General features: G+C 36.3%; 3 protein-coding genes across 7 annotated transcripts in view; 2 read left to right on the forward strand and 1 right to left on the reverse strand.

Annotated features, from left to right (window-relative positions):
- LOC127455321 (transcription factor HIVEP2-like) overlaps nucleotides 1–10,278 on the forward strand; it is a 29,564-nt gene extending 19,286 nt beyond the window's left edge. Inside the window, exons 3-8 of the mRNA XM_051723110.1 lie at nucleotides 130–4,236; nucleotides 4,355–4,497; nucleotides 4,585–4,760; nucleotides 4,852–4,947; nucleotides 5,199–5,905; nucleotides 7,534–10,278. Coding sequence (XP_051579070.1) covers nucleotides 313–4,236; nucleotides 4,355–4,497; nucleotides 4,585–4,760; nucleotides 4,852–4,947; nucleotides 5,199–5,905; nucleotides 7,534–7,968 — 5,481 coding nt within the window. The 5' untranslated portion in view covers nucleotides 130–312 and the 3' untranslated portion in view covers nucleotides 7,969–10,278. The remainder of the gene's footprint in view (nucleotides 1–129; nucleotides 4,237–4,354; nucleotides 4,498–4,584; nucleotides 4,761–4,851; nucleotides 4,948–5,198; nucleotides 5,906–7,533) is intronic.
- Nucleotides 1–27,197, forward strand: part of LOC127455327 (beta-taxilin-like) — a 102,285-nt gene that overhangs the window by 71,493 nt on the left and 3,595 nt on the right. Inside the window, exons 1-5 of one of the 3 annotated variants that reach the window (XM_051723122.1) lie at nucleotides 18,581–18,660; nucleotides 23,772–24,009; nucleotides 24,941–25,032; nucleotides 26,655–26,825; nucleotides 26,903–27,097. In XM_051723122.1, coding sequence (XP_051579082.1) covers nucleotides 23,787–24,009; nucleotides 24,941–25,032; nucleotides 26,655–26,825; nucleotides 26,903–27,097 — 681 coding nt within the window. In that variant the 5' untranslated portion in view covers nucleotides 18,581–18,660; nucleotides 23,772–23,786. Of the gene's footprint in view, nucleotides 1–18,580; nucleotides 18,661–23,771; nucleotides 24,010–24,940; nucleotides 25,033–26,654; nucleotides 26,826–26,902; nucleotides 27,098–27,197 lie in introns of those variants that run through there. The other 2 variants (XM_051723124.1, XM_051723123.1) reach the window with 2 other exon arrangements.
- On the reverse strand, nucleotides 10,409–14,386 carry LOC127455335 (gap junction epsilon-1 protein-like). 3 transcript variants are annotated; one of them, XM_051723138.1, is made up of 3 exons: nucleotides 14,250–14,386; nucleotides 11,932–12,114; nucleotides 10,409–11,269 (listed from the first exon to the last, which is right to left on the reverse strand). In XM_051723138.1, the coding sequence occupies exons 1-3, from the start codon at nucleotides 14,286–14,288 to the stop codon at nucleotides 10,874–10,876; spliced, it is 618 nt and encodes a 205-aa protein (XP_051579098.1). In that variant the 5' UTR covers nucleotides 14,289–14,386; the 3' UTR covers nucleotides 10,409–10,873. The 3 variants fall into 3 exon arrangements, with proteins under 3 accessions (XP_051579098.1, XP_051579099.1, XP_051579097.1); XM_051723139.1 differs by lacking the exon at nucleotides 14,250–14,386 and adding an exon at nucleotides 13,577–13,677 and having other exon boundaries at nucleotides 11,932–12,026; XM_051723137.1 differs by lacking the exon at nucleotides 14,250–14,386 and adding an exon at nucleotides 13,577–13,669.

Raw genomic sequence — 27,197 nt, forward strand, 5'->3', positions numbered from 1 at the left:
TTATATTTCTCTTGTCTTTGTTCTTGAATAATTGTCTCATCATTAATTACATTATCAAAGTTATTTTTCACTCTAATTTAAACATTTTGATTTTGTTGTTAAGCTGATAACATGTTTTTTTTTAAGCAGAAAACTTGGATGTGGTGCCCAGAAATAAATGTACATAGAGATGGAGACCATTATTAAACAACTTGTCTGAAATGTGGTCTTGAACACATGGGAAAGATTATTCCAACTGTTTCTGAAGATTATGCTGTTGGACTGACTGCTGTCCAATGTAGCAACGCTACTTAGAAAAGTAACCCTCTTATCATGGAGGCTGCAAAAACCTCATGTGAAGAAGAGTGCTCTGAGCAGATAATCATTTTCAAAGATGACAAAAAACACTTGCCATCTGAGATGACCCAAATAGGCCAATCTTCAAGCTCCGAAGGCAAAATAAGACTTGCAGAGCAACCTCAGACAGGGTCTGTAAGTCCATCTTCCGGTATGGAGTCAAAGGCCTTTGCTTCGGGAAATTCTCTTACCTCAAAATCTAGAGAAGAGTGTCACATCCACCTCAGGAAGAAGACATTTCCTCCCCCAAACAAGCGATGTCTTCATTCGGAATGTGATTTTCTGATGTCCGAGGGTCAGCACAAAAAGGAGCAGAAATCTGTTAAGACTGGAAAGTATGTATGCCAGTATTGTGGGAGAGCTTGTGCCAAACCTAGCGTACTGAAGAAGCACATCCGTTCTCATACTGGCGAACGACCCTATCCGTGTATTCCTTGCGGTTTCTCTTTTAAAACTAAGAGCAACTTGTACAAACACAGAAAATCTCACACTCATGCAGTCAAAGCAGGGTTGATGTTATTTTCAGGACAAGACAGCAATCATATGGGTTTGGAGGAGTTGACAGTTGTGGAGGGTGAGATGCATTCTGATGTAGAGCAGAGCACAGACACAGATGATGAGGTTGTGGAAGACTTGGCCTTGGATGCAACAAGCCATATCAAAGACACAGAGGGTTTCATACAAGCAAAGGGGGGAAAATTGACAAAGAAAGAAGCCGTGATGCTCTCCACTCAGAGTTCACTAAAAATGCAAACTGCATCATCAGGAAAAGTTTCTTTATGGCAATTTCAGGAAATGATGGCACCTGCCGCAATTGCTCAGGTTGACCAAATGGTTGAGTTCTCCACCATCAAGCAAAGACTGGCACTTAGACTTTCGGAGAAGAAAAATCAAGACTCAGAACAGTCTCTTTCTCTTCCCAGCTCATACAGTAAAGGGAGCACTGATTCTGGCTATTTCTCACGTTCTGAGAGTGCTGAGCAACAGTTCAACCAGTCAAGTGAAAGCGCAAAGTCGTATCAAGAAATTATGTTTGGGAAATGTTACAGACCAACTACCAGGCCAAAGAAATCAATCACTGTACAGACCTGTATGACAGACAAAAATGAGGCAACATCAAGTTGCATGATTAAACTAAACAAAAGCATGACGCCTGGTGACACAGTATCCTCTATACATAGAAGCAAAAAAGACCTAGTCCGATCAATAAAAATTGATTCTTTCGAAGAGGAAGATTATCAAGAATGTCAAATCCCTGCTAGCACTGATCTACTGGAAACGGCATCAGAGAGTAGCATGTTCTTGCGCAGTAACTCGCTTCCAACCTCAACTAATTTAAATCTGGATGCACCACTAGGGTTAAGAAGCAGTAATTCGTTTGATGAGAGAATGCCAGGTGCTGATGTGACCTACCGGGGCCTGGTGGGAATGAGAAGACTCATGCGGCAAGCTGCGTTTGAGCACTCCACTAATGAAGGACATGCAGAATCAGACTGCTACATGCATCTAGCTTGTAACTTAAAATCAGAGTTGAAAATTCACAGCGTAGATGATTCTAAAATGGGTGTGGAGAACTACCAAGAAACTGAGTCATGTTCGATTTCCCAAAGCCAATTGTCAGAAACTTCAAGGAAACGTAGAAAAGACAAGCAGGTCATGGAGGAGGAAGATTTTCATATCCAAGATAAGCCCTCAGACTTATCTGAGACAAAAGAAACTATCTTAGATACTGCCTTCTGTGACACTGAGAGAAGAGCTGGGAGCAATGTAATCTCTGTAATTCAGCACACAAATTCATTCAATCAGCTAAACTCCTCAGAAAAACCAACTGACATTAGATCACATCCGTTGGACAAAGTTGGCCTTTACAAATTCACAAAAAAGGAACATAGCATTGAGGGTCAGAGAAATGACTTAAATCATAGCTCGGAAGGAATAGAATGGCAATTGGGAAGCAGCAGTTTATTGCACCAGAAATGTCACATGGCTAAACAGCCAACACCTCAGCCCAGTATCCAAGTCCCAGAGATTAGAGTAACTGTGGAGCCTGACAGACCAGAAAAAGTTGTGGATGTAGGGGTCAGGCAAAGGGAAAAGCATACTGAAGAGTTCCAGTGGCCACAGAGAAGTGAGACACTGTCACAGTTTCCAATGGATAAACTGCCACCCAAAAAGAAACGCTTGCGATTAGCAGAGATAGATTGTTCTTCTAGAGAATCTAGCTTTGAATCTGCTTGCACGAGTCTCTCCAGAAGCCCAAGTCAAGATAGCAATTTGTCTCACAGTTCAAGCTTTTCCCAGTCCCTTGACAGAGAGGAGACCATTTATGTTTCATCCCAAACCAACCCAGATGAGTTTAATAGGCCATTGGAGTTATTATCTGTACCAGGAGGTTCACAGAGTCATCACAAAGAGATGATATGTTCTGCATCAGAGCAGTCACCTTATAACGAACCCTTAGAGTTTCCAGAGTTTCGAAGCAAGTCTTTTGACTATGGTAGTCTGTCTCCTACATTTAGCCAGGAAGAAGTAAAAGAGCATAGAAGGTGCTACTTGGTTAGGCAAGCATCGTTAAGTGGCGAACCAGAGATTGTAACACACAGTTCCACAGTTCTAGATGAAACCAGCAGGAGAACAACCTCACCAAACAAACAATTTTTACCTAAGGGATCCATTGAGAAAATGAGATATTCTTTGATTTCTAGCAGTCCTTTTCAACAACACAAACAAGTTAGCCAAATACAAACCTCATCTCATAAGCAATACACTCAGCCCAATGTTAGCCATGTTTTGGACCCAGATAGTATAATGCTTTTAATTAAGAAGGAACAAGAAGATTCCAAGGCATCTGAATCGTATATTAGCTTAAGAAACCTCCGGGAAGATTGTTCGCAGAGCGTAGGCAATGTTTTGTCCACAATAGCAGTCCTTTCACAAGCTCAGCATGCATTAGCCCATCAAAACATGTCCAGTTTTCTAGTTCCTGTCAGAATTCAAATGCAAGTGCCATCCTATGGACACATAACATACACTAGCATATCTCATATTCTCGATTCTCAACTACAGAACTCTATCTCATGCATAGAACACAAAACATTCTCCAGTCAAAGTCTTGCCACAGTCACACCACAAACTAACATATCTTGTGAATCATCTGAAATATTAGGGCACCCAAGACGACTTTTGCGCAGCCCACCAGCATCACCAGCAAAGCTTAATACAGGCATACCTCTTTCATTAACCTCCAAAACCATCTCAACTACAGAGGCCCCCAGTGGTGGGGCAAACAAGCGCATTCTCTCTCCTGCAAGTAGCGTTGAACTCTTCATCAAGGCAAAGCAGCAAAAACGAGTCAAAGATGAGAGCATTTACGGCCAAATTGTCAAAGAGCTGAGTGCTGTGGAGTTAGGAAATCTCGAAGATGACAAAGAAAGTCCCAAGAGTTTCAAATCAAAAAATACCCAAGACCAATGTGAGCCTTCGGAAGAGGTAGAAATGGATGAGTCCAACCTAGAGTTACAATCTTCTGTCAGTATTCCTCTAGATACTGCTATGATGGAACGCAAACTAATGGCAGAACACTTGATGGCCAGTCATAGCTCCTCTATAGGTGCTTTACTTTTGTCTCAGCTTTCAGGTCTTCACACCACAACTTGTGTGAGCTGGTGCTATCTTAACTCCACTAAACCAAATAGCACCCAAACAGCAGCACATTTCTCAGAGTATGCCTCGTGGTTTGTGAGATGCCATAACCCCAACCCACCCAATCTTAGCACTGGGATGGTTCTTGCTCTTCTCCGATCAAAACAGGGGATGCAAAATTCTATTTATACAATCGCTACTATGTATCAACCTGGACTTCTTGTCACCTCCACTCCTTGGATACTGAAGCAAGAACAAGTATGTTGTTTTTTGTGGTTGTTGTTATTTACCACTTGATGCTGTGCTATATTTACCTCTTAATTGTTTCCATAGATATTTAGCCATCTGATCTACAGAGTATGTTGTGATGTTTCAGGTAACTCTGGAATACAGAGAGGAAGATACAAAACATGAAGTGAAATTAAGAGACATTAGCCAGAGAAGCAAATATTTACGAGAGGACATTGCTTCCTCCATACGACAACCCGAACCAGCCCGTGTAAAGATTTTTGAAGGAGGGTAAGATAGTGTAGTCTTATAATGTTAGCAACTGTAAACGATTGCATCCTGATAAAAGTGTTTCTTCTGTTGGTTTATCTCTGTCAGGTATAAGTCAAATGAGGACTATGTGTACGTGAGGGGCCGTGGTCGGGGAAAATATATTTGTGAAGAATGTGGTATTCGTTGCAAGAAGCCAAGCATGCTCAAGAAACACATACGAACTCACACGGATGTGAGACCCTACATCTGCAAGTACTGCAACTTTGCCTTTAAAACTAAAGGTTTGTTTTACAACATTCATATAATATCAAGAAAGATTAATGAGAAAATCTGTTGCGCTAAGATTGAATAATAACATGTCTCTTTATTTAGGTAATCTCACCAAGCATATGAAGTCAAAAGCTCACATGAAAAAATGCCTTGAACTTGGAGTATCACCCACAGCCATGGATAATACAGAGGATGCAGGTAGGAACTTTAATTTATCTGCAATGCTGGGCATTATTATCGCTTCAAATATCAAAGCTAATAGTTTAACTACATTTCTTAGTCGCCAGGTGGTAGCGTCGCTGTATTTTAAATTTTTTAGTAGGAAAGCAGAGGTGAAACGTTATCAAACGTTACAGTGCCTAATTTTCCTGTACGATATTTTAGCTTTAATAACTACTTTGGTCATATAGCTAAGATAATATCATTTTCTGCTCTTACTGCTTGTGTAGATGACATCCTGAAGTCCTTAGATATCAGGCCAATGGAAACAACCCTCAAACATCAGTTCTCAGATGCGGAGGACTCTGATGAGGATGGAGATGAGCCAGACGATGAGGAAGATGATGAATGCGATGGTGATTTTACACCAAAAATGCTGTCCAGAAGCACAAGTCCTCAGCCCTATGCAGTCAACAAGCCATGTCTGTCTAGCTGTCTCATGAAACACATGGACACTAGCCGCAATCTACCTAAGGAACAGCTTGAAGTCTCCTCTTCGAGTATTGAGGATGATCTGACCTTGGAGCAATCGAGTACCTTTTTTGAGCTCTGCCCACCTCAGCTGCTGTCGCCATGCTGGGACTTACCTCTTCAGAGGAACATATGTCCACGAGGAGACCTGTCACCACAACATCATCTGTTGTCAAGCTGTGATTCATCTCCTTTGAGGGCTGTTTCTCCGAGGAGAGATCTGAGTTTCAGAGAGGATTTCTCACCTATTTGCCAGCTCTCACCTGTAAGGCTGATCCCTACTGGGGCCGACCCATCAGGTCAGCGAGCGCAGTCTCCACTAGGTCATCAAAAAGGGGTGCTCAGGGCCTTGTCCCCGCTTAGGGGGTCTTACCAGCACAGGGCCCACATGGATCAGGGAAGAAGTATTAGATATCAAAGCTCTACCCTTAGACCAATCATCGGAATGCAATCAGAGACGAAAATGGTATGCTTTCAACGTAACTTTTTGCTTTTGAATGTGTAGATTTGCTTTCAATTAAAAGCGAAGTCTGTAATTTCTTTGTCACTTGCAGCACTTACAATACAAAATTACAGATCATCGTATTACTTTGGGCTTGGTGTAAAGACATTTATAAAAATGCAGTTTTGTTTTGATGTTGGCTTGAAAAATCCATCATACTGTTATTCTACAGTTTTTTTTTCATAATCCCTGGACCAAGATCAAAATCTCTGACTGAAACTCATCCTAAAACATTCAAGCTACATCCACTAAACGTGTCACAGTCCTTAAGTGTGAGGAGCCAGCACCAGCACCAGAATACTGTAGAGACATGGGGGTTGATTCTTTTGACATGGGGCAGTATACTTAGTCCCTTTGTGACAGTCTGTCGGACTATCTAGCTAGCTAGCTAACTATTTTCTTTCTGTAAAATCTGTGTAACCATCAAACTTTTAAAACTTGTTTGAAATTTAAAACAAGACTTTCATGCCAACATTAAAGTTTGTCTTGACAAACTTTACCTATATAGTTCAAATTTGTTGTGCATGTTTTATCCAGTGGCAGTTTGTGACAGAATTTTCAGAGGAGGCAAATACTGTATACAAATTAGTATAGAAAGATAAAGCCAATAAAAGATTGCAGTGGGTCTAAATATCATATATTATGATATGTTTTTGCTGGTAATTATGCTCCCGTACACATATGATATCCTCTCCCTGATATCTTAAAATAGTCTTGATAACTACAGATGTGTTAAACTCTTTCTGATCACCAACTCAGCGCTTGTAAATATAACAAACAAACGGAACAAATGATGCAGCGCCAGCTAATGACTAAGATCAATGCAAACATTTATAAATTAATGGAGGCCCCATTCCATGTACAGTAACATCTACTCACCTAATAGCTACTGTACTGTATGTGTAGATGAACTCCATCCTCCACTGCTTCACTGCGTCAATTAAATATATGATCATGTCTTTCAGACTTTCACATATTTTCTGATCTTCCAATAACTTTTATTCCACCTATATTTTGCCATATTTTGAAAGTTTCTCTTTACCTTTCACGTTATCCACAAGCAGACGTGATGAAGCATAAACATGATATTTAAAGCTAATTGGCTTGAATGGTTACCTCTGATAATGATTGGTTATGAACACGGAAAGAGGCAAATTTCATTTTGACTCTGTTTGTTTTTTTTTTTGTTAGTTTTTTTTTTTACGTTTTTTGAATGGAAGCAGATGACGTTGCACCATTTGAATATCCATTTTGATTGGTCAGTTTACTAATGAGAGGAGGCTGTATGCCGTCAGCCTCCTCTGGCATTCATATCGATTCATACAGTAATAGAAACTCACATTTCTACTATGCATGAAAGAAAAATAAATAGAAAAACATATTTTTCATTAAAGGCATCTGAGTTGTGTATGTTAGTAGGTAAACTGATTAAAACAACGTTCATTTTGAACATATTCTTGAGGAGGCTTTGCCTTCCTTGCCTCCTCTGACCAGCAGCCACTGGTTTTATCATGCTGGCTTTTTGTGAATAGGCCATTACTTAGTTATATATAATAAACAGCATAATAATCTACACATTCCTTATTTTTCAGGATCGAGAAGGTACTCCTCTGAATCTGTATGTTCCTGTTGGCCTATGCAGCAGCAAAGATCTGTCCACTACCCTGCAGCCTGACATCTTCAGTCATTTGCCTTTGCACTCTCAAGGACAGGTACCAAAACCTGTTCCAATGATCCCTATTGGGGGCTTAAGGATGCCATCTCCATCGACATCTGGTGCTGCTCAGGAGAGAAATTTACTCCCATCACTTCAGCAGGAGAACATATCAGAGATGGCTAGTTCCAGCCAGATCTCAGCACCTGTGCCAGATCCTAGAGTGACCTACGATGGAGACACCGAAACCTCTCGCCCTGGACCTCCTAGCAAAGACGATAAAAAGGAGGAGAGTGTCTACATCTGTGCAAAAGCTATTGCGTCCCTCAGAATAACAACAGAAGATGCCACCGATAAACCTCCTAAAAGTTGATTTTTAGCGCTGTACAAACACATTCAAAAGCTGAAATCAAGCTAAAGCCAGAATCATACTCTATGCAAATACGCAACTGCAAATGCTTGGTTAGCTCATTGCAAAAGTGTGGTTCTGTTGAACGTAATGTGCGTTCTTGCATTGCTCGGTGGCAGTAACAAACCTCAGTACTCAAGGGGGTGATAGAGTTACCTTCAAATCTCTGTGCCATTAAATCAGATGTGTTGTTTTTCAGGTAACTTACTAGAAACATATCGACTTACTAACTTGCACAGCCATATTTTCTATTGCTCCACCATGACAGTAGTCACGATGGGAGAAATGTGCCTCTGGTTGTTCCTTGCAGGGAACTCAGCCTTACAGGCTCCATATAGTTAGGATTAGGGTGGGGGCAGAGTAAGGGCATCTGCTGCCTCCCAGGAACAAACTGAGGCCCCTTTGCACAATGATCTTAAAGAGAAAACTGACCCTCGGAGGAGACAATTTTACGCTACTGCCTGTTGTAGCGTCCCTTGTGACAATGCTGAGAATGCAACATGTACTTGAATTCAGGAATGCAACAGTGCACAAAATTCAGCTGGCATATGGCTCGAAGCATCTGCGTTTACGTATTTGCATGGACTATGTTTTGGGAGCCTGACCAAGACTCTGGAGTTTTGGTTAAAAATAATACACAGAATATGCACGGCATTTCATATTTATGTTCATTTCAGTTCGCATGCCATATTCTCTGTACCTGCCATACAAATCTCAACTATACATGGTGTACAAATTATACATGAAGATGATATTTACAACAATACATGCAAAAAATACTAAATCAAATATTTAATGAAACTATTTCAATTGCAGATCTAAAACTGCTTTTCCAGGAAAATGTAAACATTTTCTTCAGGAAGTCATATGCATCATTATGTCTCAAGTATAACTCAAAACAAAACACTGATCACCATTTGTACTGAAACTGTCTTCATTGACTTCTGCTTGTGCCTTTAAGATGTTTGCATATTTCTCAATGAGAGAAAGTCATTAGATGTACCCTGTTTATGCACTTATCTTAAAAATAGTGGTGGTTATTAAGTTATTAAGAACTAATATGAGGCATTGTGGTTGCTTTTGAGATTGCACTTATTACGAACGTTAAAGTTTGCATATTGCATTAATCTCTGCTTGATATTGGCTTGTATGCTGTTGTATATTCTTATTGGCACCTTCATAACTTAACTGCATTATACAGTATGCATTCAAGATAATGAACTGTAAAGTGTGGATGTAAATTATTTAAACAATCCTTTTGGTTAAACCTTCTCTACCACTTAGTATTTTTCTAAATGTATCATATCTCGTTTCCTTCTGTAGTCGTTAGATTTTTCGGCACTTAAGCAACAAAATGTCATTACAAGGCATTTTAATATAGATCTGCATTTGACATCATATTATTATCTAAAAAGTGTTAAGTATTATGAATTATAGTGACAATTTGAAGCACTGTCTAGCGAGTCGATAGACTGAATGCAGTGTCATCAATATTGGAGCTATTTTTAATCATTTTAGGTGATGATTGTTGATTGATTAATCATATGGCACAACATTCCAGTCACTATATGTGCACATACTGTATGTGAACAACTATGTATGTGTTACACACACAGGTATACATGTGTGTATGTACACACACACACACACACACACACACAATTGCTATCATGTACTGTAATTACTTTTAAAGAGAGTTTAGTTTTAGTAAAAAAAAAAAAACATTTAAAAAAAAAAGTTAATAGTATATGTTTTTTTCTTGCCATCGAGGGGTCTTGAACTTGTCTGACTGTTTGAATGTACGCATTTTTAGCTTATGTCATTTTAAATGTCTTTAAGAGGGTATAAGTGCTATCTGATATTAAACATATGCATATCAAATGAAGTAGCAACTGGTATAACATCCCCTTTCAGTGTATGGTATTTATATTAATAGTCTGAGGATTAAAAAGTTTATATTGAAAGAACTTTCATGTCATGTTTACAGTATTACATATTAAAGATTTTAAGGTACCTAGTTTGAATTTATGGCGTTTTAGAAACTACAACATTGTGTTATTTATCTTACAGACAGATACATGGTCATCAAATATGAATTCATGATATTTCTGTTTTTGCCTATAAAAGCAGCTGATTTTGTATTTGTTTTACTCTAAAACAATGACATTAAAGTATATTATATAAACGTGTTGACAATGTTCTTACCTCAAAATGAAATATTATTCATAAATCAATAAGTATTTGATCCTGACAAAACAGGGTCAACTTTTTAATTGATTATTTATCACATAATTATGTAATTTACTCTCTCAGAATTGTTTTTTTTTTTTTTCATTTTACAGTGTCAATATTTTTTGTGATGTGATTTGCAGTGTGATCCAGGTCTGAGACCACTTGTGCCAACGCTTCTATTTTGCATTACTTTCTAATTAATATAAATTTAATTATAAATAGTCCATACTATAACTTTTTATTATGTTTTCTACATTTAATTGAAAATAATCTCAGATTTTCAATGCGGTCTCAGACATTTTGACCCCACTGTTTATGTGAGGTCATGAGAGATTGGCTAGTTAAGGTTTAAATAGTTTAATATTTGTAATTAAACACACTTCTACAAAAATACATAAAACAAGAAGGGCTAAGTTTCATGACAAGAGCATTAAAAGACAATGATCACAGTCAGCATTGCAGTGATCAGAAAAAGATAAAATGAACAGAAGAATATAGTTCAAAGCTTATTAATGTCCAAAATATTTACAAAGGCTTATTTCTGCATTTCACAGCATATCATTCTGCCTGAGGCACAGAATAATGCGACAAAACCTGAATGGATGGAAATTACGAAATTATTCATGGTTCATGGTTGTCATTGGTTTGCTAGATAGCCCAGCCTTCTGCAGAGTATTTCAAAAATCTCAGCCATACACAAAATCAGGGTGATAATGGTGAAAATATACATTGCACTGAGGAAGATGGTCTTTTCGAAGTGCTCGGGCACCATACACTTGGTCAAGTTGAATGCTTTCTCCAGTGAACTGGCATCACAGAAGTACAACGAATGAACCAGGAATCCAAAGAGACGACTCTGAAGCCAGAATGCTGCCACCTCCAGGACGATTCGCAAGAGGACAGAAATGATGTAGAACACAGTGTATGTTGGTTGTTCCAGAATATCCTCTTGGTCAATGTTTTTATAGGCTGCATAAAGATGGAACACAGCTCCTGGAACGAGCACAGTCACTAGCTGAAGAGCCCAAAACACCTGAAAGAAGAAAAATGCAGATGAGATCTGGAAGACTGGGGCTTGCTCTCACACTTGTGAATATTGTTCGAGGTAAGTTTACTTTTGAAAATCAATTTCTCAATAAACACATACTTTAAAGTCTTGACTATATAGAAGCTATTGAACATTTCCACTGTCATTGCCCAGGATACAGTTCATTGAACACACCTTGATGTTGTCACACATATAAGGGAAGTTGTCACAATGGGAACCTGCCTTTAAATAACCTATTTCAAGTTCAGTTTAAACAGTAAAACAATTACTAAGCACAAATCAATTCATGAAACAGTATACAATCACATACAGTGTACAACAACATATAAAACACATGTGAAAACTTGCCCCAAGAAATATGTGAGAACATGCCCTGATCTGACGTTTATAAAAGCACTCTTGTCCTTTAAACACTCAAAACTCGATCCTTGTCATAATTTATAGGCTACCAGTGTGGTTTTATTGGGTTTACTTATTTAGATATTGGACTTTTAGTTTGGAGCATATAATTCACAAAAAATATTCTAATTTAAGAGGTTTTTTTTTAAGAGGGTTTTTAACCAACATACAAAAACAAGCATTTGTGTAATTGACCTTTTGAAAAATATAAAGCATAATATCACTAATGTAAGATTTGTAAACAGTACCTGGGGCGTCACAGGTCTAAACTGATTATAACAGAAGAGGTTGAGCTCTCGTCTGTCAGGATCACAGCTAAAGTGAAGGGCCTCATTCCCATAAACTGCAAACCCCAGAACACCCAGGAAGAACATGCGCACAGAGCCAAAAAACAGGGTATGGAACTGACCAATCACAGTTGGAGGCCGGAGCTAGAAAAGACCAAATCAAACAACACAGCTTTGCCAATAACAAAACAGCAGTGATGTTATGGAAGCCCCAAACCGCAAATTAAAAAATTGTGTTCAGGTGTCTTAGTGCCTTCCTGAGCCTATGTGCTACATTTTGTTTCTCTCTTTTTTCTCTTTTAATTTTTTCTCCTGTCTAAAAATGTTTTTTTTTTTTTTTATCTCTCTCTGAATTTTTTTTTCAATCTGAATTTTTTTCTAAATTTTTTTCTTCTCTCTCTCTGAATTTTTTTCTCTAAAAATGTTTTTTTTTCCTCTCTCTAATTTTTTTTATCTGAATTTATTTCCTGTCTGAAATGTTTTTTCTACATTTTTTCTCTCTCTCTGAAATGTTTTTCTCTATATAATTTGTTTTCCTCTATGAATTTTTTTCTCTCCTCAAAAGGCACACATGAGAGTTGCATTTTTAAGAGAGAACATTTTTTTCAGAGAGAAAGAGAAAATAAAATTGTAAGAAATAGGCTCAGGAAGGCATATAGAGTTATTTTTCTTTTCACCTTGCGGTTCAGGGCTTCTGTACAATGTAACTCTATTTGAAAGTAAATAATGTTTTCTCTAGACAATCTGTCATTTTTTCCCCAAAATCTGTTCATTTTTTCTTTTTGAATATCAGTTTAGTTCAATAAACAAACCATGAGTTTGAAGTAGTATTTGACTGATATGGTTTTTTTTTTTTTAAAGTGCAATGCTGGAAATAATGCATTTATATACATGAAAGCAGTGTTGGGGAAGCTGTACTTTGAAACTGTAGCCTCCCAAGCTACAAGCTAAAAACAAAAATTAGCTAACTACATCAAAGCTATTTATAGAAGAAAATATTTTTAGATACATAACAATCGGATGATATTATTTATATTCTGCACTCAGTTCTGATTGCAAAATTCAATAACATTAACTTGATAGTTATATTTATTTAGGGTGACATTACCTAAGAAAATTAAACATGGTTTTACAACAGTAACCATAATTAAACCATAATATTTGTAGTAAAACCATAGTAACCATAAATTTAACCATACTACATTCTACACTACAGTCAATATTATACAGTAAAACCATTGTTAATTTTCCTAAGGGTTAAAAAAATAGGGTGACAACATAAAATTTATAGGTGCTAAGTAAAAAAAAAAATCACACATTATAGCAACCATGAGGAGGTTAACCCAATGTGACTCTACCCACCCTAGCAACCAGGCCAGTTGGTTGCTTAGGAAGCCTGACTGGAGTCACTCAGCACGCCCTGGATTCGAACTCATGACTCCAGGTGTGGCAATCAGCATCTTTACTTGCTGAGCTACCCAGGCCCCATAAATTTGTGTTCTTGATTTTGCCACCAAAAGCAATAAAACAGAATATTAAAATGAAAATGAAAAGTCCCCTGCTATATTACAAACCAAAAGAGACACAGCAGTTCTGTCTTACTTACACATCCCTCATAGAAGTTCTTTATGTAGTTTAAGGACATGGTAATGTCTTTGTTCTTTAAGTTCTACTACAAAGTGATGTCTGGCCCTCATTGCAGACCTGTTGCCTCCTGATGAACATCGGTTCAAACTCTGGTGTGCCTGTTGACCTTTTGCAATGGAGCAAAAGCTCCCATCAATGCATATTTCCCTTTCATTTGCTCTACCTTCATCAATTTACCCAGGGGGTACAGAAAGACAACAAAAAAGGAAAAACAAAAGGATTGGACATGTGGTCTACACATAATCCCCATTCAACTACGTCAGCAAAACAACAAGCCTTTGACACATTGTGGGAGAACAGCCAACAAAAATACAATGCATTTAAGGCATAAAGTGAGATTATTAAATACCATATAAGAGATGGAAGTAAAAAACAATTGCATCAGTTGTTTCTTGAAAATGAACAAATCAGGCACTAATTAAAGTTTTAAAACATAGCTTATTAATATACAGTAACTAAACTTTTTGCATGTTGCATATATATATATATATATATATATATATATATATATATATATATATATTCTTGCATTTTTAACATTTTAAATATCACTGATGGTAACATAGTTGTGCAAATAATAAACAAAAGCATCAATTTGATTATATTTTACAGCATTCTTGGTGTAATCTTACCAGCCGGAGTCCAAGTGGAGAGTTGTTTGTCCTCCTCATTTAATCAGACTTTATAATGACTCTCTTGAGTGCTTGTCCCAACTCTCAACAAAGATTGTCAAAAGCTGTTGTCAACATTTATCCATGTGGTTTTTACAGAGTGCCATGTAATCTGATGCAAACAGAGAGCCATACTGTGCGATCCTGAAAATATGCCGTGCTCTGCCTATAGACACTATCAAAAGGTCTTTTCACACTGAGATTAATGGAGGCATGGCCAAAATATCTATGCTGCATTGGTTAAATGGTTTTGTATTGGATAATGAAGAACTTTAAAGTGTATGCATGTACACATACACTTTTACAAACTGTTTTATCTAACATGTAACCTCATTCTTATTTTATATATGTTTTTTTATATTAACTCCCCATTAATTTAATTATATATGGCAAATTTGACAGAAAAATGACCCTTGTAAAATCTATATGAGTGTAAGGTAACAGACAAACAAATTATTGATACAATGACATAAATGTGTGACTTTTGTGAGTGACTATTATTTTTCTATTCTCCCAAAATGGGTGTTTATTGTCACTGAATTTAAGGTGTGGTTAAGGTTATATTTTATTCATGAGTACAAAGTGAAGTACCTACTTATTTTGTCTTTCTTAAATTTAATTTGAATTCTAAAATGCTTCAAGGCAGGCTTCATTGAAGAACTACAACACAAACACAAGCTCCTTTATATATTAATTTGTCAGTTAAACAGTGTGACAAATGTGACATTCTTTACATGGATGCACCAATATAGGACTTTTTTATGAATATTATATAGCCGATAATAATAGCCCATATATAATTTTGATATGATGACCAATATTACAAATCTATATCTCTTTGTTGTTTTAAAAGAAAAGCGTTCACAGTGAAATCTCCGATCTAGAATTTGACATGCTTCAAGTTCAAAAGAACACTGAAACATTTTAATGCAAGACAGAAAAGTTTAGTACTTTTATATCCTGGTAAAAGGAAAGTTGAGAATTTTAGGCTACTGTTTAAGTAGGAAGAAATAAGCCCTAAAACTATTATCTGCATTCAATATCGGTCAAAATAGACCCACATAAAAATGATAAAAAGTTTAGGCTTTTAAATTTGAAAAATAAATAAATAAATAAGCCTTGACACTATTATCTGCGATCAATATCGGTCAAATCAGATCGATACGATAATAAAAAAAAAGGCTACTCTTTAAATGGAAAAAATAAGCCCTGATACTATTATCTATGGAAGGCCAAATTATCTTTTAATGTTCCCAGCGTTACTCGTCATAAATGCATTTTTACTAGTAAGAATTCCAGTTAGAGAGCTCAACAATTCAATTGTTACCAGTGAAAATTCAAATTAGAGATCTCTACAATTTAATTGTTATTAGTAAGTATTCCAATTACAGAGCTCTCTAATTGAATTGTTACGGTAAAAAGTTGCATTAAAGGAATAGTTCACCCAAAAATGAATATTTGCTGATAATTTTCTCACCCTCAGGCCATCCAAGATGCATCTGAGTTTGTTTCTTCATCAAAACAGAATTTAAGACTTTTAGGATTTCATTTCAGGCCTCGTCCTCTAAACAATGCAAGTGAATGTACTCCATTTTTTGACGGTCCAAAATGCATATTTAGGGTGCATCAAAATAATCAACACAACTCCAGTCAACAGATAAAGTTCTTCTGAATGCAAACGGTTGATTATTTTTAGAAACAAAACAATACTTATATAGTTTTTAACTACAAATGTTTGCTTCGGTACATCTCTGTGATGTGCGCTCATGAGAGGGATGACGTAAGCTCGTTGGTAAGGTCATGTGTCACGTGGAGGAGGAGTCAGGAAGCGCACCATTACCAACGAGCTTACGTCATCCCTCTCATTGCAGAGCTCTGTAACTGGAATTCTTACTAGTAGGAATGTAATTGTAGGACTCTTTAATTGCAATTCTTACGAGTAAAAATGCAATTGCAGAGCTCTGTAAACGGAATTCTTACTTGTAATAAATGTTTACTAGTATAAATGTAATTTTAGGGCTCTACAATAGTGGTTCTTACTAGTTAAAATTGCATTGTAGAGCTCTCTATTCAGTGCCATCTCATTATGGTAATGGAGCCTCATGCATATTCATATTCATCTGGCTTGTATAAATTGTCAGGTGGGAAAATGTATATAAATATGTATATGGGGGGGCACAAACTGTATTATGAATATACAGTATATGATTATATATTATATTCTATCATATATTAATATACATTTATTTAAAAGATTAAAATCATTACAAATTCTGTTATAAAAAATATTTTTGTCAGGTATTTCATACAATAGGCACAACTTGTGAATGAAGGAAAAACAATGCCAGGGTAAATGAAAAAAGAATAATCAGAAAAACATTTAAAATTACTCGTCTTTCTACTGTTTTGCATGTACATCTCTGTACTCATTGCAAATGTTTACATAATCTACACATTTACATTCAAAACATTTTGATAAAAAAAATACAATAAAAAATACTAATACAGTTTTCATCATTTTCGGGACAAAATCCACTAGTTTCTGACTGGCAGGTTTGTAAAAACTATACTGTAGATGTTACAGACCACAGTGGACCACATGAGTTACTGACATGTGAAAAATGTCTTTGAACTTTTTTCAAGAGTATACAGAGGTGAATTAGTATAGTGATTAAATATTATTCCGATATTCTTGATAATTCTGACACTATGTGAATGCAATCAATATGTTTGCTGTATAAGCTTGTATAAATATTTCACATAATATCATACCATGTCACACATGGCCTTTATTTTGAAATGTAGCCTACCTCAGGTGGGATTTGGAAAGGAAAATGGGTGTATTCGCTTCTTTTTTGCATCTAATGAATACAAGTTTTTACTAGTAAGAATGCAATCGTTGAGCTCTGTAATTATAATTCTTACTAGTACAAAATCAATTGTAGATCTCTTTAATTGGAATTTTTACTAGTGAAATGCCATTGCAGAGCTCTGTAATTCAATTGTAGAGCTTTGCAATTGCATTCTTACTAGTAAAAAATATATTGTAGAGCTCTTTAATTGAAATATTACTAGTACAAATACAATTACAAGAAGTAACACTGGATGCATTAAAGGCAAAATCGGCTTGCCATAATTATCTGCATTTTAATATCTGTCAAATCAGACCGATATAATACTGTAATAATAATAAAGTTTAAACTACTGTTTAATTTGGAAAAAATAAGCCTCGACACTATTATCTGCATTCAATATTGGTCAAATCAGCCGAAATGATAATAAAAAAAGGCTACTCTTTAAATGGAAAAAATAAGCCCTGATACTATTATATCCATTTAATATCAGTCAAATCAGTCCCACATAATACTGTGATAATAAAAATGTTTAGGCTACTCTTTAAATTGAAAAAATAAGCTCTGATACTATTGTTTGCATTCAATATCGGTCAAATCAGACCGATATGATAATAAAAAACAGTTTAGGCTACTGTTTAAAATAGAAAAATAAGGCCTGATACTATTATCACCATTTAATATCGATCAAATTAAACCAATACAATAATAAAAAAGAAATTTAGGCTACTCTTTAAATGCAAAAAAAAAAAAAAAGCCATGAAACTATTATCTGCGTTTAATATCGGTCAGAATAGACCCACATAATACTGTTATAATAAAAAAAAGTGTAGGCTACTGTTTAAATTGGAAAAAATAAGCAATAAAACTTTTATTTGTATGCAATATACACCCCAACCCCCCCCATGCAGATAATATAGGGCTTATGAGTGGTGGTGGCGTAGTGGGCTAAAGCACATAACTGATAATCAGAAGGTTGCTGGTTCAATCCACAGCCACCACCATTGTGTCCTTGAGCAAGGCACTTAACTCTGAGTTGCTCTGAGGGGATTGTCCCTGTAATAAGTGCACTGTAAGTTGCTTTGGATAAAAGCATCTGCCAAATGCATAAATGTAAATGGCTTATTTATTCCATTTTAAACAGTAGCCCGATATAGACCAATCCTATTGTTTACAATAATGTAAGCACATGCACAGTACATGGTGTCAGAAAGCCAATAGACTTTAGATTTGTTAGATTTGACAGATTAGACGATTAAACAAAAGTATGACACAAAACCAACATAAATACATAAATGTTCATAGCTATACAATTATTACAATGATATGAGTTCATTACATATCTGTAATAATGTTCGCTTTATATGTTTGCTGCAAAGCAATGAGTTGAAATGATCTCCTCAGTCCAGTCAGCTCTCCAAATTATTTTGAGGTCTGCCCCTCACAGCTGCTCTCTTTTGCCCTGACAGCCATTCAGAGTATTTCTCACTCCTCTACACACTCTCTCAGTGCTCCTGCTGGTAAGTGTTTCCTCAATTCTCCTCCTGAACTTTACTGAATATCTCCACTGCATTTTCATTTTCTTAATGTGAATTCGCTTGACTGTATGTTGCTGCACCAGAAAGGTAAATATATATCAATATGTGTCCAGCAGGCGAAAAGCTTGTTCTCATATAGTATGTAATTGTACTTTTAACTCAATCTGTGTTAAGGCCTTGTGTGTCTGTTGAATATCTGAAAATATCAGTGCCTGTAAAGACAAACGGAAAATACAGTGATATGAATTAATGTTTCGTGTAGGTCAACTGAAAGGCAAAACAACATTTATTTATTAAATTTTTTTGTGGATGTATTTTTTTCTAAATGTGTTATGTAATTATAAAACATATAATCTGAACAATCATTACTTTCAAGACGTGCTGAGGATAAACAGATAAGTTGACCATATTAAGAGTCTCTTGAAATAGACTTCAGGCCATGAACAGGTGCCATGCCTGTAAAGGAGGAGTTATCAGTCCAGACCAAGGACGTAGATTTGGTTTAACACTGGGGGGTGGGGGGTTTCGAGGGGTAGCAGCGTGATGCATTTACATGTTTCTATTGACCATGGTATATATATTGGGTGGGGGGGGGGGGGGGTTGTACTTGCTTGTTTTGATTATGGGGGAGGTTACCTCCCCCCATCCCCCCTGGAATCTACGCCCCTGGTCCAGACAGAGAGGCTAAATTTAACCAGATGAACAGGGAAAATAGTCACTTCATTGCTCAAGGGATAAACAACCCCAGACTGTAGACCTGTAGACCACCTTATGAATAATTAGAAGAGAAAATAAAAGCAATCCTTTCAACATTTTGATCTTATTTGACTTGTAATGTGTGCACTTTTAAACATAGGCCTATGGATGATTATTAGTTTAGACTGTGGGTTTAAGTTATTTGTTTTCAATATAACATATCTGCTAGTTGCAAAGCTTAAGCAGTGAACACCTTTTTGATATTATAAGCAAGGGAAAGGATGTTTTCCCTAGTGAGTTTGTCAGCTATATTATGGACAAACAGCAGACACTGATTAAATGCTACATTTCAAGTAACACACATAATTAAGGGTTCATTTGTCTATTCTGACATATGTGCATTAATTCTTTAAAAATAATTTTAAGAATTGTATATTTTTGCAGGCATTCATGTGATATTTTCAGCACACAAATTTCTATCATAAATCTGAGATATTATGCAAAACTCCATCCTTTACCTTGAAGGATGTCAAAAGCAGCATTCTTGCTATTTGAAATGTAAAAAAAAATAATAAAAAAATAAAATAAACCATAGTTAAAAAAAACAATATCCTGCTTATTTCACAAAATACAATGACACCATTTGCGAAAGAAGATCTCTGTTTTAACTTGTGAAGGAACAATATCTAGTTAATTTTGTAAAACCAATTAAATGTCCCTTAATCCCTAATCATCACGCATACACGCACACACATGCACGAGGGCACACACACCCTCATACAGGCCTAAATTATGGTTAGAAAATATATAATTATCATTAATGGACATTAAATGTACGCTAAACTATTTTGGAATTGGGGTTGTGTGTGTATATATATCTATTATATATATATATATATATATATATATATATATATATATATATATATATATATATATATATATAATATACACACGTACTAATATACATATATACAGGGTTGGGAGGGTTACTTTTGAAATGTATTCCACTACAGATTACAGAGTACATGCTGTAAAATGTCATTTGTAACGTATTCCGTTAGATTACTCAAGGTCAGTAACGTATTCTAAATACTTTGGATTACTTCTTCAGCACTGGTAGATTTTTTTCACTTGTTTTGACTATAAAAACTCTGCCAGTACAGTAAGACAAAATACACATGTTAAAAATACATTCTCTGAAAAACCTAAATATCTTATGCAGTGTTGTTTCTAAAACAAGATAAATCAAACTGATCTTGTTTTAAGGATTTTTTGATATTTTTACAGGAAAACAATTCAAAAATTATTATCAAGAATATGATTTTTGCCCTAATATCAAAGGTCTTACTAGAAAAAAATAAATTATGATCTAACGTGAATTTTCTTGATAAAAAAATATAATCGTGTCTGGTAACATGTGCATGTAAAATGACTAGAAATAGCATTTTATCTTAGCGTAAAGCTGACAATTTACACAAGGTTTATTTCTATTTCTTCTGCTCCAAACTTACTTCAAACTTACTTCTCTGTCTGCTCGTATGAATGTAACACATCATAAGAAAGTGTTTCACTGCTGTTCAAATGCACTTTGGATCGCATCATTTATATGGATAAATGTTTTCCATCTGAAAGGACTAAATATTAAATGAAACAAATGACAATAAAATGCAAAGTAATCTCTTCAGTAATCAAAATACTTTTTGAATGTAACTGTATTCTAATTATAATGATTTAAATTGTAACTGTAGTGGAATACAGTTACTTATATTTTGTATTTTAAACACGTAATCTTGTTAAATGTATTCCGTTACTCCCCAACCCTGCCTGTGTGTGTGTGTATATATATCTATATATATAGATATATATACACACACACACATACAACCCCAATTCCCAAAAAGTTGGGACAGTATGAAAAATGCTATTAAAAACAAATATAAGTTTTAATTAAAACTCCAAAAACTAAATACAAGAAACTAAAAAACATGCAAACAGAACAAATCATTCCAGCCGTGAATAGATAAGAACTGACAAAGAACACAGCGGAACAGAGGGATTAAATACACAAGGACTAATAAGCAAACAAGGAACACCTAGGACAAATGAACACAAGAACCAATGAACAAAGAAAAGGAAAGAACTACAAAACCCATAATCAAACGAAAGACACAAAGTGAACAATAAACATACTAGCGACCTCTGGTGGTCACCAGGGTAATACTTACACTCTCAGTTGAAAGTGTTAAAAGGTGAATTTTAGCAGAATTTCAGTCTATTTAATGTCACCTAGTAAATTTATATATTTTAAAAAAAAAAGTAAAAAAAATAAAATAAAATACAAATCATGTCAATTCAGTTGCATGTCATTACCATCATGCCAAACATTTTAGAGACCAATTGAGTTTTTCCAAAAATGTTTATGTAGTTTATGTTAATGTTAATTGGTAATATATATTATTATATATATATATTTTTAAAGAAAACATGAGTGAGCAGGCAAAACACATTTCTTTTATTTCTTATGGGATTCATATTCAACTGTAGGTTATAACAGAATGGCACAATCATAAAACAAAACATGGCAACGATGACAAAAATGAAATGACCCCTGTTCAAAAGTCTGCATACCCTTAGTTCTTAATACTGTGTATTGCCCCATTTAGCATCAATGACAGCGTGTAGTCTTTTGTAATAGTTGTCTATGAGGCCCCAAATTCTTGCAGGTGGTATAGCTGCCCATTCGTCTTGGCAAAATGCCTCCAGGTCATGCAAAGTCTTTGGTCATCTTGCATGAACTGCACGTTTGAGATCTCCCCAGAGTGGCTTGATGATATTAAGGTCAGGAGACTGTGATGGCCACTCCAGAACCTTCACCTTTTTCTGCTGTAACCACTGGAGGGTCAACTTATCCTTGTGCTTAGGGTCATTGTCGTGCTGGAAAGTCCAAGAGCGTCCCATGTGCAGCTTTCAGGCAGAAGAATGCAAATTGTCTGCCAGTATTTTCTGATAACATGCTGCATTCATCTTGCCATCAATTTTCACAAGATTCCCCGTGCCTTTAGAGCTCACACACCCCCAAAACATCAGTGAGCCACCACCATGCTTCACAGTGGGGATGGTATTCTTTTCACTATAGGCCTTGTTGACCCCTCTCCAAACATAGCGCCTATGGTTGTGGCCATAAAGCTCTATTTTGGTCTCGTCACTCCAAATTACAGTGTGCCAGAAGCTGTGAGGCATGTCAAGGTGTTGTCAGGCATATTGTAACCGGGCTTTTTTGTGGCATTGGCACAGTAAAGGCTTCTTTCTGGCAACTCGACCATGCAGCTCATTTTTGTTCAAGTATCGTCGTATTGTGCTCCTTGAAACAACCACACCGTCTTTTTCCAGAGCAGCCTGTATTTCTCCTGAGGTTACCTGTGGGTTTTTCTTTGTATCCCAAACAATTCTTCTGGCAGTTGTGGCTGAAATCTTTCTTGGTCTACCTGACCTTGGATTGGTATCAAGAGATCCCCGAATTTTCCACTTCTTAATAAGAGATTGAACAGTACTGACTGGCATTTTCAAGGCTTTGGATATCTTTTTATATCCTTTTCCATCTTTATAAAGTTCCATTACCTTGTTACGCAGGTCTTTTGACAGTTCTTTTCTGCTCCCCATGGCTCAGTATCTAGCCTGCTCAGTGCATCCACGTGAGAGCTAACAAACTCATTGACTATTTATACACAGACACTAATTGCAATTTAAAAAGCCACAGGTGTGGGAAATTAACCTTTAATTGAAATTTAAACCTGTGTGTGTCACCTTGTGTGTCTGTAACAAGGCCAAACATTCAAGGGTATGTAAACTTTTGATCAGGGCCTTTTGGGTGATTTCTGTTATCATTATGATTTAAAAAGGAGCCAGACAACTTTGTGATGATAAATTGCTTCATATGATCACTATCCTTAAATAAAAGACAGTTTTTTTGCCTGATCAGTCATATTTTCAAAATCAATGCCAAAATTTCATATATATATATATAAATGACCATGACACAGTGTTAAAAATCAACACCACATTATCAAATCGTGAATGCTGATCAAAGCCATGATCAGATCTTTATCCCTGGACACGTGATACATGTTAGGAGGACTGGCTCCCCCAGCTGAGTCTTGTTCCTCTCAAGGCTTTTCCTCTCTTCTAACTAAATTTTGGGTTTTTTTTCTTTGCCACAGTCAAAGGCTTATAGATAATAAGGCATGATTTCTATAAAGCTGTGAAGTGAAGACATTAAGGCATGACCCACTGTAAAGCTATTTTGAAACAATGTGTATTGTGAAAAACACTATACAAATAAATTTGACTTGCCTTGGCTCCTATCCTGCTTGACTAACTCTGATTGGTCTTAACAGTAGAATTTCATCAGAATGGAGATCTGTTCCCAACCTACTAATGGTGACCCCAAGGCTGATGTCACCCAAGACCTCACTGATGATCTGGATCAGCAGCTGGAGGACATTATCAGCACCTATCAGGTGACTGAACAGCCCGGTGAGCCTGAGGATGTGGAGGAAGAGGTCGTCACAGACGGGAAAGAAGCAGGCAAAGCCAAAGACCAGAAGCTGGAGAAGAAGATGTTAAAAAGTCTTGGTGAGTCACACTTACAAAGCAAACAAAGCTGATTTCTTTTTTTAAAGAGATTTTTTTTTCTCTCTACAATGTCAAAAAAACTACTAGCAGTCAGAGTCATGGTATAGCAGTTAGTACACATGAAGTATTGAGATATGGTGCTCATGTGGGAGACGTGGGATTGGATCTGGCCAATTTCATGTCATGTTTCGAATCCCATTATTCTTCTACCAATTAAACAATGTCAAACAAGCTAAAAATCAAAACATTGTGTGTAGTCAATTGGATAAAGATCACAGTTGGTAACTGAAAGGTTGTAGGCATTGACAGACCAATTTGTGGCCATTCAGATTACAGGCATCATATTATGCGTTAGAGGTCGACCGATAGTGGATTTTGCTGATACCGATAACTAAGGTGGTTTGTTGTGCAACCAAAATCTAAATAATAAGCAGAAAAATTAAGATTAGGTGCATAACACGGGACTTTCAACTATAAACAACACCCGGGACTGTTATTTTTAATTTACAGAAACTTGCCTGTCTAACAGTGCTCTATATTTAAGTATTCACCAAATTAACCTTTTTATAGCTATACCAGATTAAGAGTTTATATGTATATATTTTACCAGATGACGTTTATTGATACCAGCAACTATCGGTGCTGATATTTGCCGATAACCGATAGTTCCAAAAACCAACCATCGGCACTTATTAATCGGTAAAACAGATATATTCTGTCTACCTCTATATGCATATCAGCACTATATCAGCCTTCAGGTATCTCACTCTATAGATTTTGGTTTATAGATGAACTCTCATCATTGTGTCCTGAAGTCCAGGTTGCTGTATTTATATCACTTAAAAATATGACTTTACTCTTAAAAACGTTTAGTTTTTCTCTTCATACTATCAAACTGTGTGACCGATGTATATTGTCTCAATAATAACAGGGAAGGAAGCCATGCAGCTCATGCAAAGCCTGAATAAACTTGGAACCCCTGAGCAGAAACTGGAGGCTCTCATTAAAAAACATGCTGAACTGGTATGTACAACATAACTGCAATACGCCACAAAGGTTATGAGAGATGTTTTGCCTTCAATGCAAATTCAAATAACTACATAAAAAAGCAAGTAACACTGCTGAAAATTACAGCATAGCTGATCGCCGGCATACAAAATGTTGTTTTTTAAATGCTGGTCCCTATCATGGTATTCTGTTATGCTGCTAAAAGGGATAGTTCTTTCTGTCATCATTTACTCACCCTCATGTTGTTCCAAACCTGACAATCGGAAAGAGTAAGTTGACTTTTCTTCAGCTAAAATCGGTCCGTACTCAGCAAAATTCAAAACACTGCCCCCAGTGGCAAAAGAGGTAACTGTTGTTGGGCGTATGGGCTCATGCGAGCTCCATTTTCTGAGTGAAATGTCCACAGAGGGGTGCCAAAAGTGAGTTGCAAATCGAGTTGTTTTTGGTTGTTACAGGATGTAATACAGTGAAGAGAATATTTTATAAACTGTATCCCCCCAATGCAAACCCCAAACCTAAACCTAACCATCAGTGGAGTTAACTGTCTGATGGATGCTGCCGCTCGTCAGTGAGTCGGCATAAAGTGGCCGATCCACACATAAACACACACACACAGTGCACCCTTTTGTGCATCGTCTTTCCATGTACACTCTTTGAGGTATATTTTAAGATCTACTTATCATATTATGTTGTGTTTGGGCTTGTTTGAATCGGGATAGTCTGCTGTAAGTTACGATTTGTCATTGTCTGTGCTATATTTATGTTTCAGGAAATAATAAGGAAAAATGTGACAAATAGACACTCCTGTTTGTTATATGTCTGTGGGAATTTCATACACTTTCATATATTCACTGCCGTCTGGCCTCTGAGTGAAACAAATTTGCTCATTGCATTTTACCAACTGAGACCTTTCCAATGATATATAACACATGGCTATCTCATCTTTTCTATGGCTTTACCAACTCTGAAAATAATTGTTGTGATAACAAATTATGAGAACAAAACAGTTCTAATTTGTCAGCAAATTAAAAAGCATTATTGAAGAATTGGTAGGATCAGTTATATTCATTGTAAAGTCAAGATTCAAGCATTAAAATAACACCTATTGTTTAGATTAAGCAAGTGGGTATTAATTTATTTCATTATTATTATTATTATTATTATTATTATTATAATTATAAATTTTGTCCACAGGGAATGCCCCCCACTCAGTATAAGCTCAGTTCAATGAATCCTTCTATGAAAAAAAATACAAAAAATAAATGTTTTAAATATGTTTAAAAAAAGAAGTTGACAAAAAGATCTAATGCAAAATCTTTGGAAAATATATGCAATATTAGAGATTTATTAACAATCTTAGTAGGCTGGTCTTTTTTGATTGGGAACACAAAATGTGTTAGCACAAACGAACACAACACAAGGTTTAAGTTACCTTGGTCAAGCAGCTCCACTAGAAACATTGTGCTGATGAGCAGCATGACTATGATAGTCCACCAGCTGCAAAGACTAGCATAAACCAGCATGGAAATGCATGCTTCTGTAAGCTAGTCTTTTCATCTGGGTTTATAAAGTGTGATTTTCCATATACTGTATACATTTATACAGAAAAGAGATCATAACTGTATTATGTACTGCAGTTGGAGGAGCATCGCTCAGATCAGAAACAGTTGAAGGTTCTGCAGAAGAAACTTCTCCAGGTGTTGAAAGAGAAAGACCAGCTGCAGAGTGAACACAGCAGAGCCGTACTGGCCCGCAGTAAACTAGAAGGCCTGTGCAGGGAGCTGCAAAGACACAACAAGACATTAAAGGTGCGAAACCTCAATTTGTCTATTTTTGCCAATTGTTTCTCAAACTACAAATCTTTGATGCCTTGACATGTGTGCAGGAGGAAACTCTACAGAGGTGCCGTGAAGATGAACTGAAGAGGAAGGAAATCACCACGCATTTCCAGAGCACCCTCACAGACATCCAGGCCCAAATCGAGGAGCACAGCAGTCGTAACAACAAACTGTGCCAAGAGAACAGTGACCTGGCTGAGAAACTCAAGGATCTCATTTCTAAATATGACCAACGAGAGGCGGTACGAGAAAGTCACAGGAAGTAGCCACAGTTTGACCTAAAATTTTGTGATCATCACAAGTGTACATTCAGTATCGTCATCGTTGTTGAGATTTTGCGTT

This window comes from Myxocyprinus asiaticus, chromosome 17 (assembly GCF_019703515.2).
Source record: "Myxocyprinus asiaticus isolate MX2 ecotype Aquarium Trade chromosome 17, UBuf_Myxa_2, whole genome shotgun sequence".
Classification (NCBI taxonomy): Eukaryota; Metazoa; Chordata; class Actinopteri; order Cypriniformes; family Catostomidae; genus Myxocyprinus; species Myxocyprinus asiaticus.

Excerpts from the sequence above, each read along its gene's own strand:
- LOC127455335 (XM_051723138.1), bottom strand. The coding sequence starts at position 14,288 with ATGAGGAGGACAAACAACTCTCCACTTGGACTCCGGCTG. Across the intron at positions 12,115-14,249 it reads CTCCACTTGGACTCCGGCTG|CTCCGGCCTCCAACTGTGAT; the intron begins GTAAGATTACAC and ends GGTCTTTTCTAG. Across the intron at positions 11,270-11,931 it reads TTAGACCTGTGACGCCCCAG|GTGTTTTGGGCTCTTCAGCT; the intron begins GTACTGTTTACA and ends TTCTTCTTTCAG.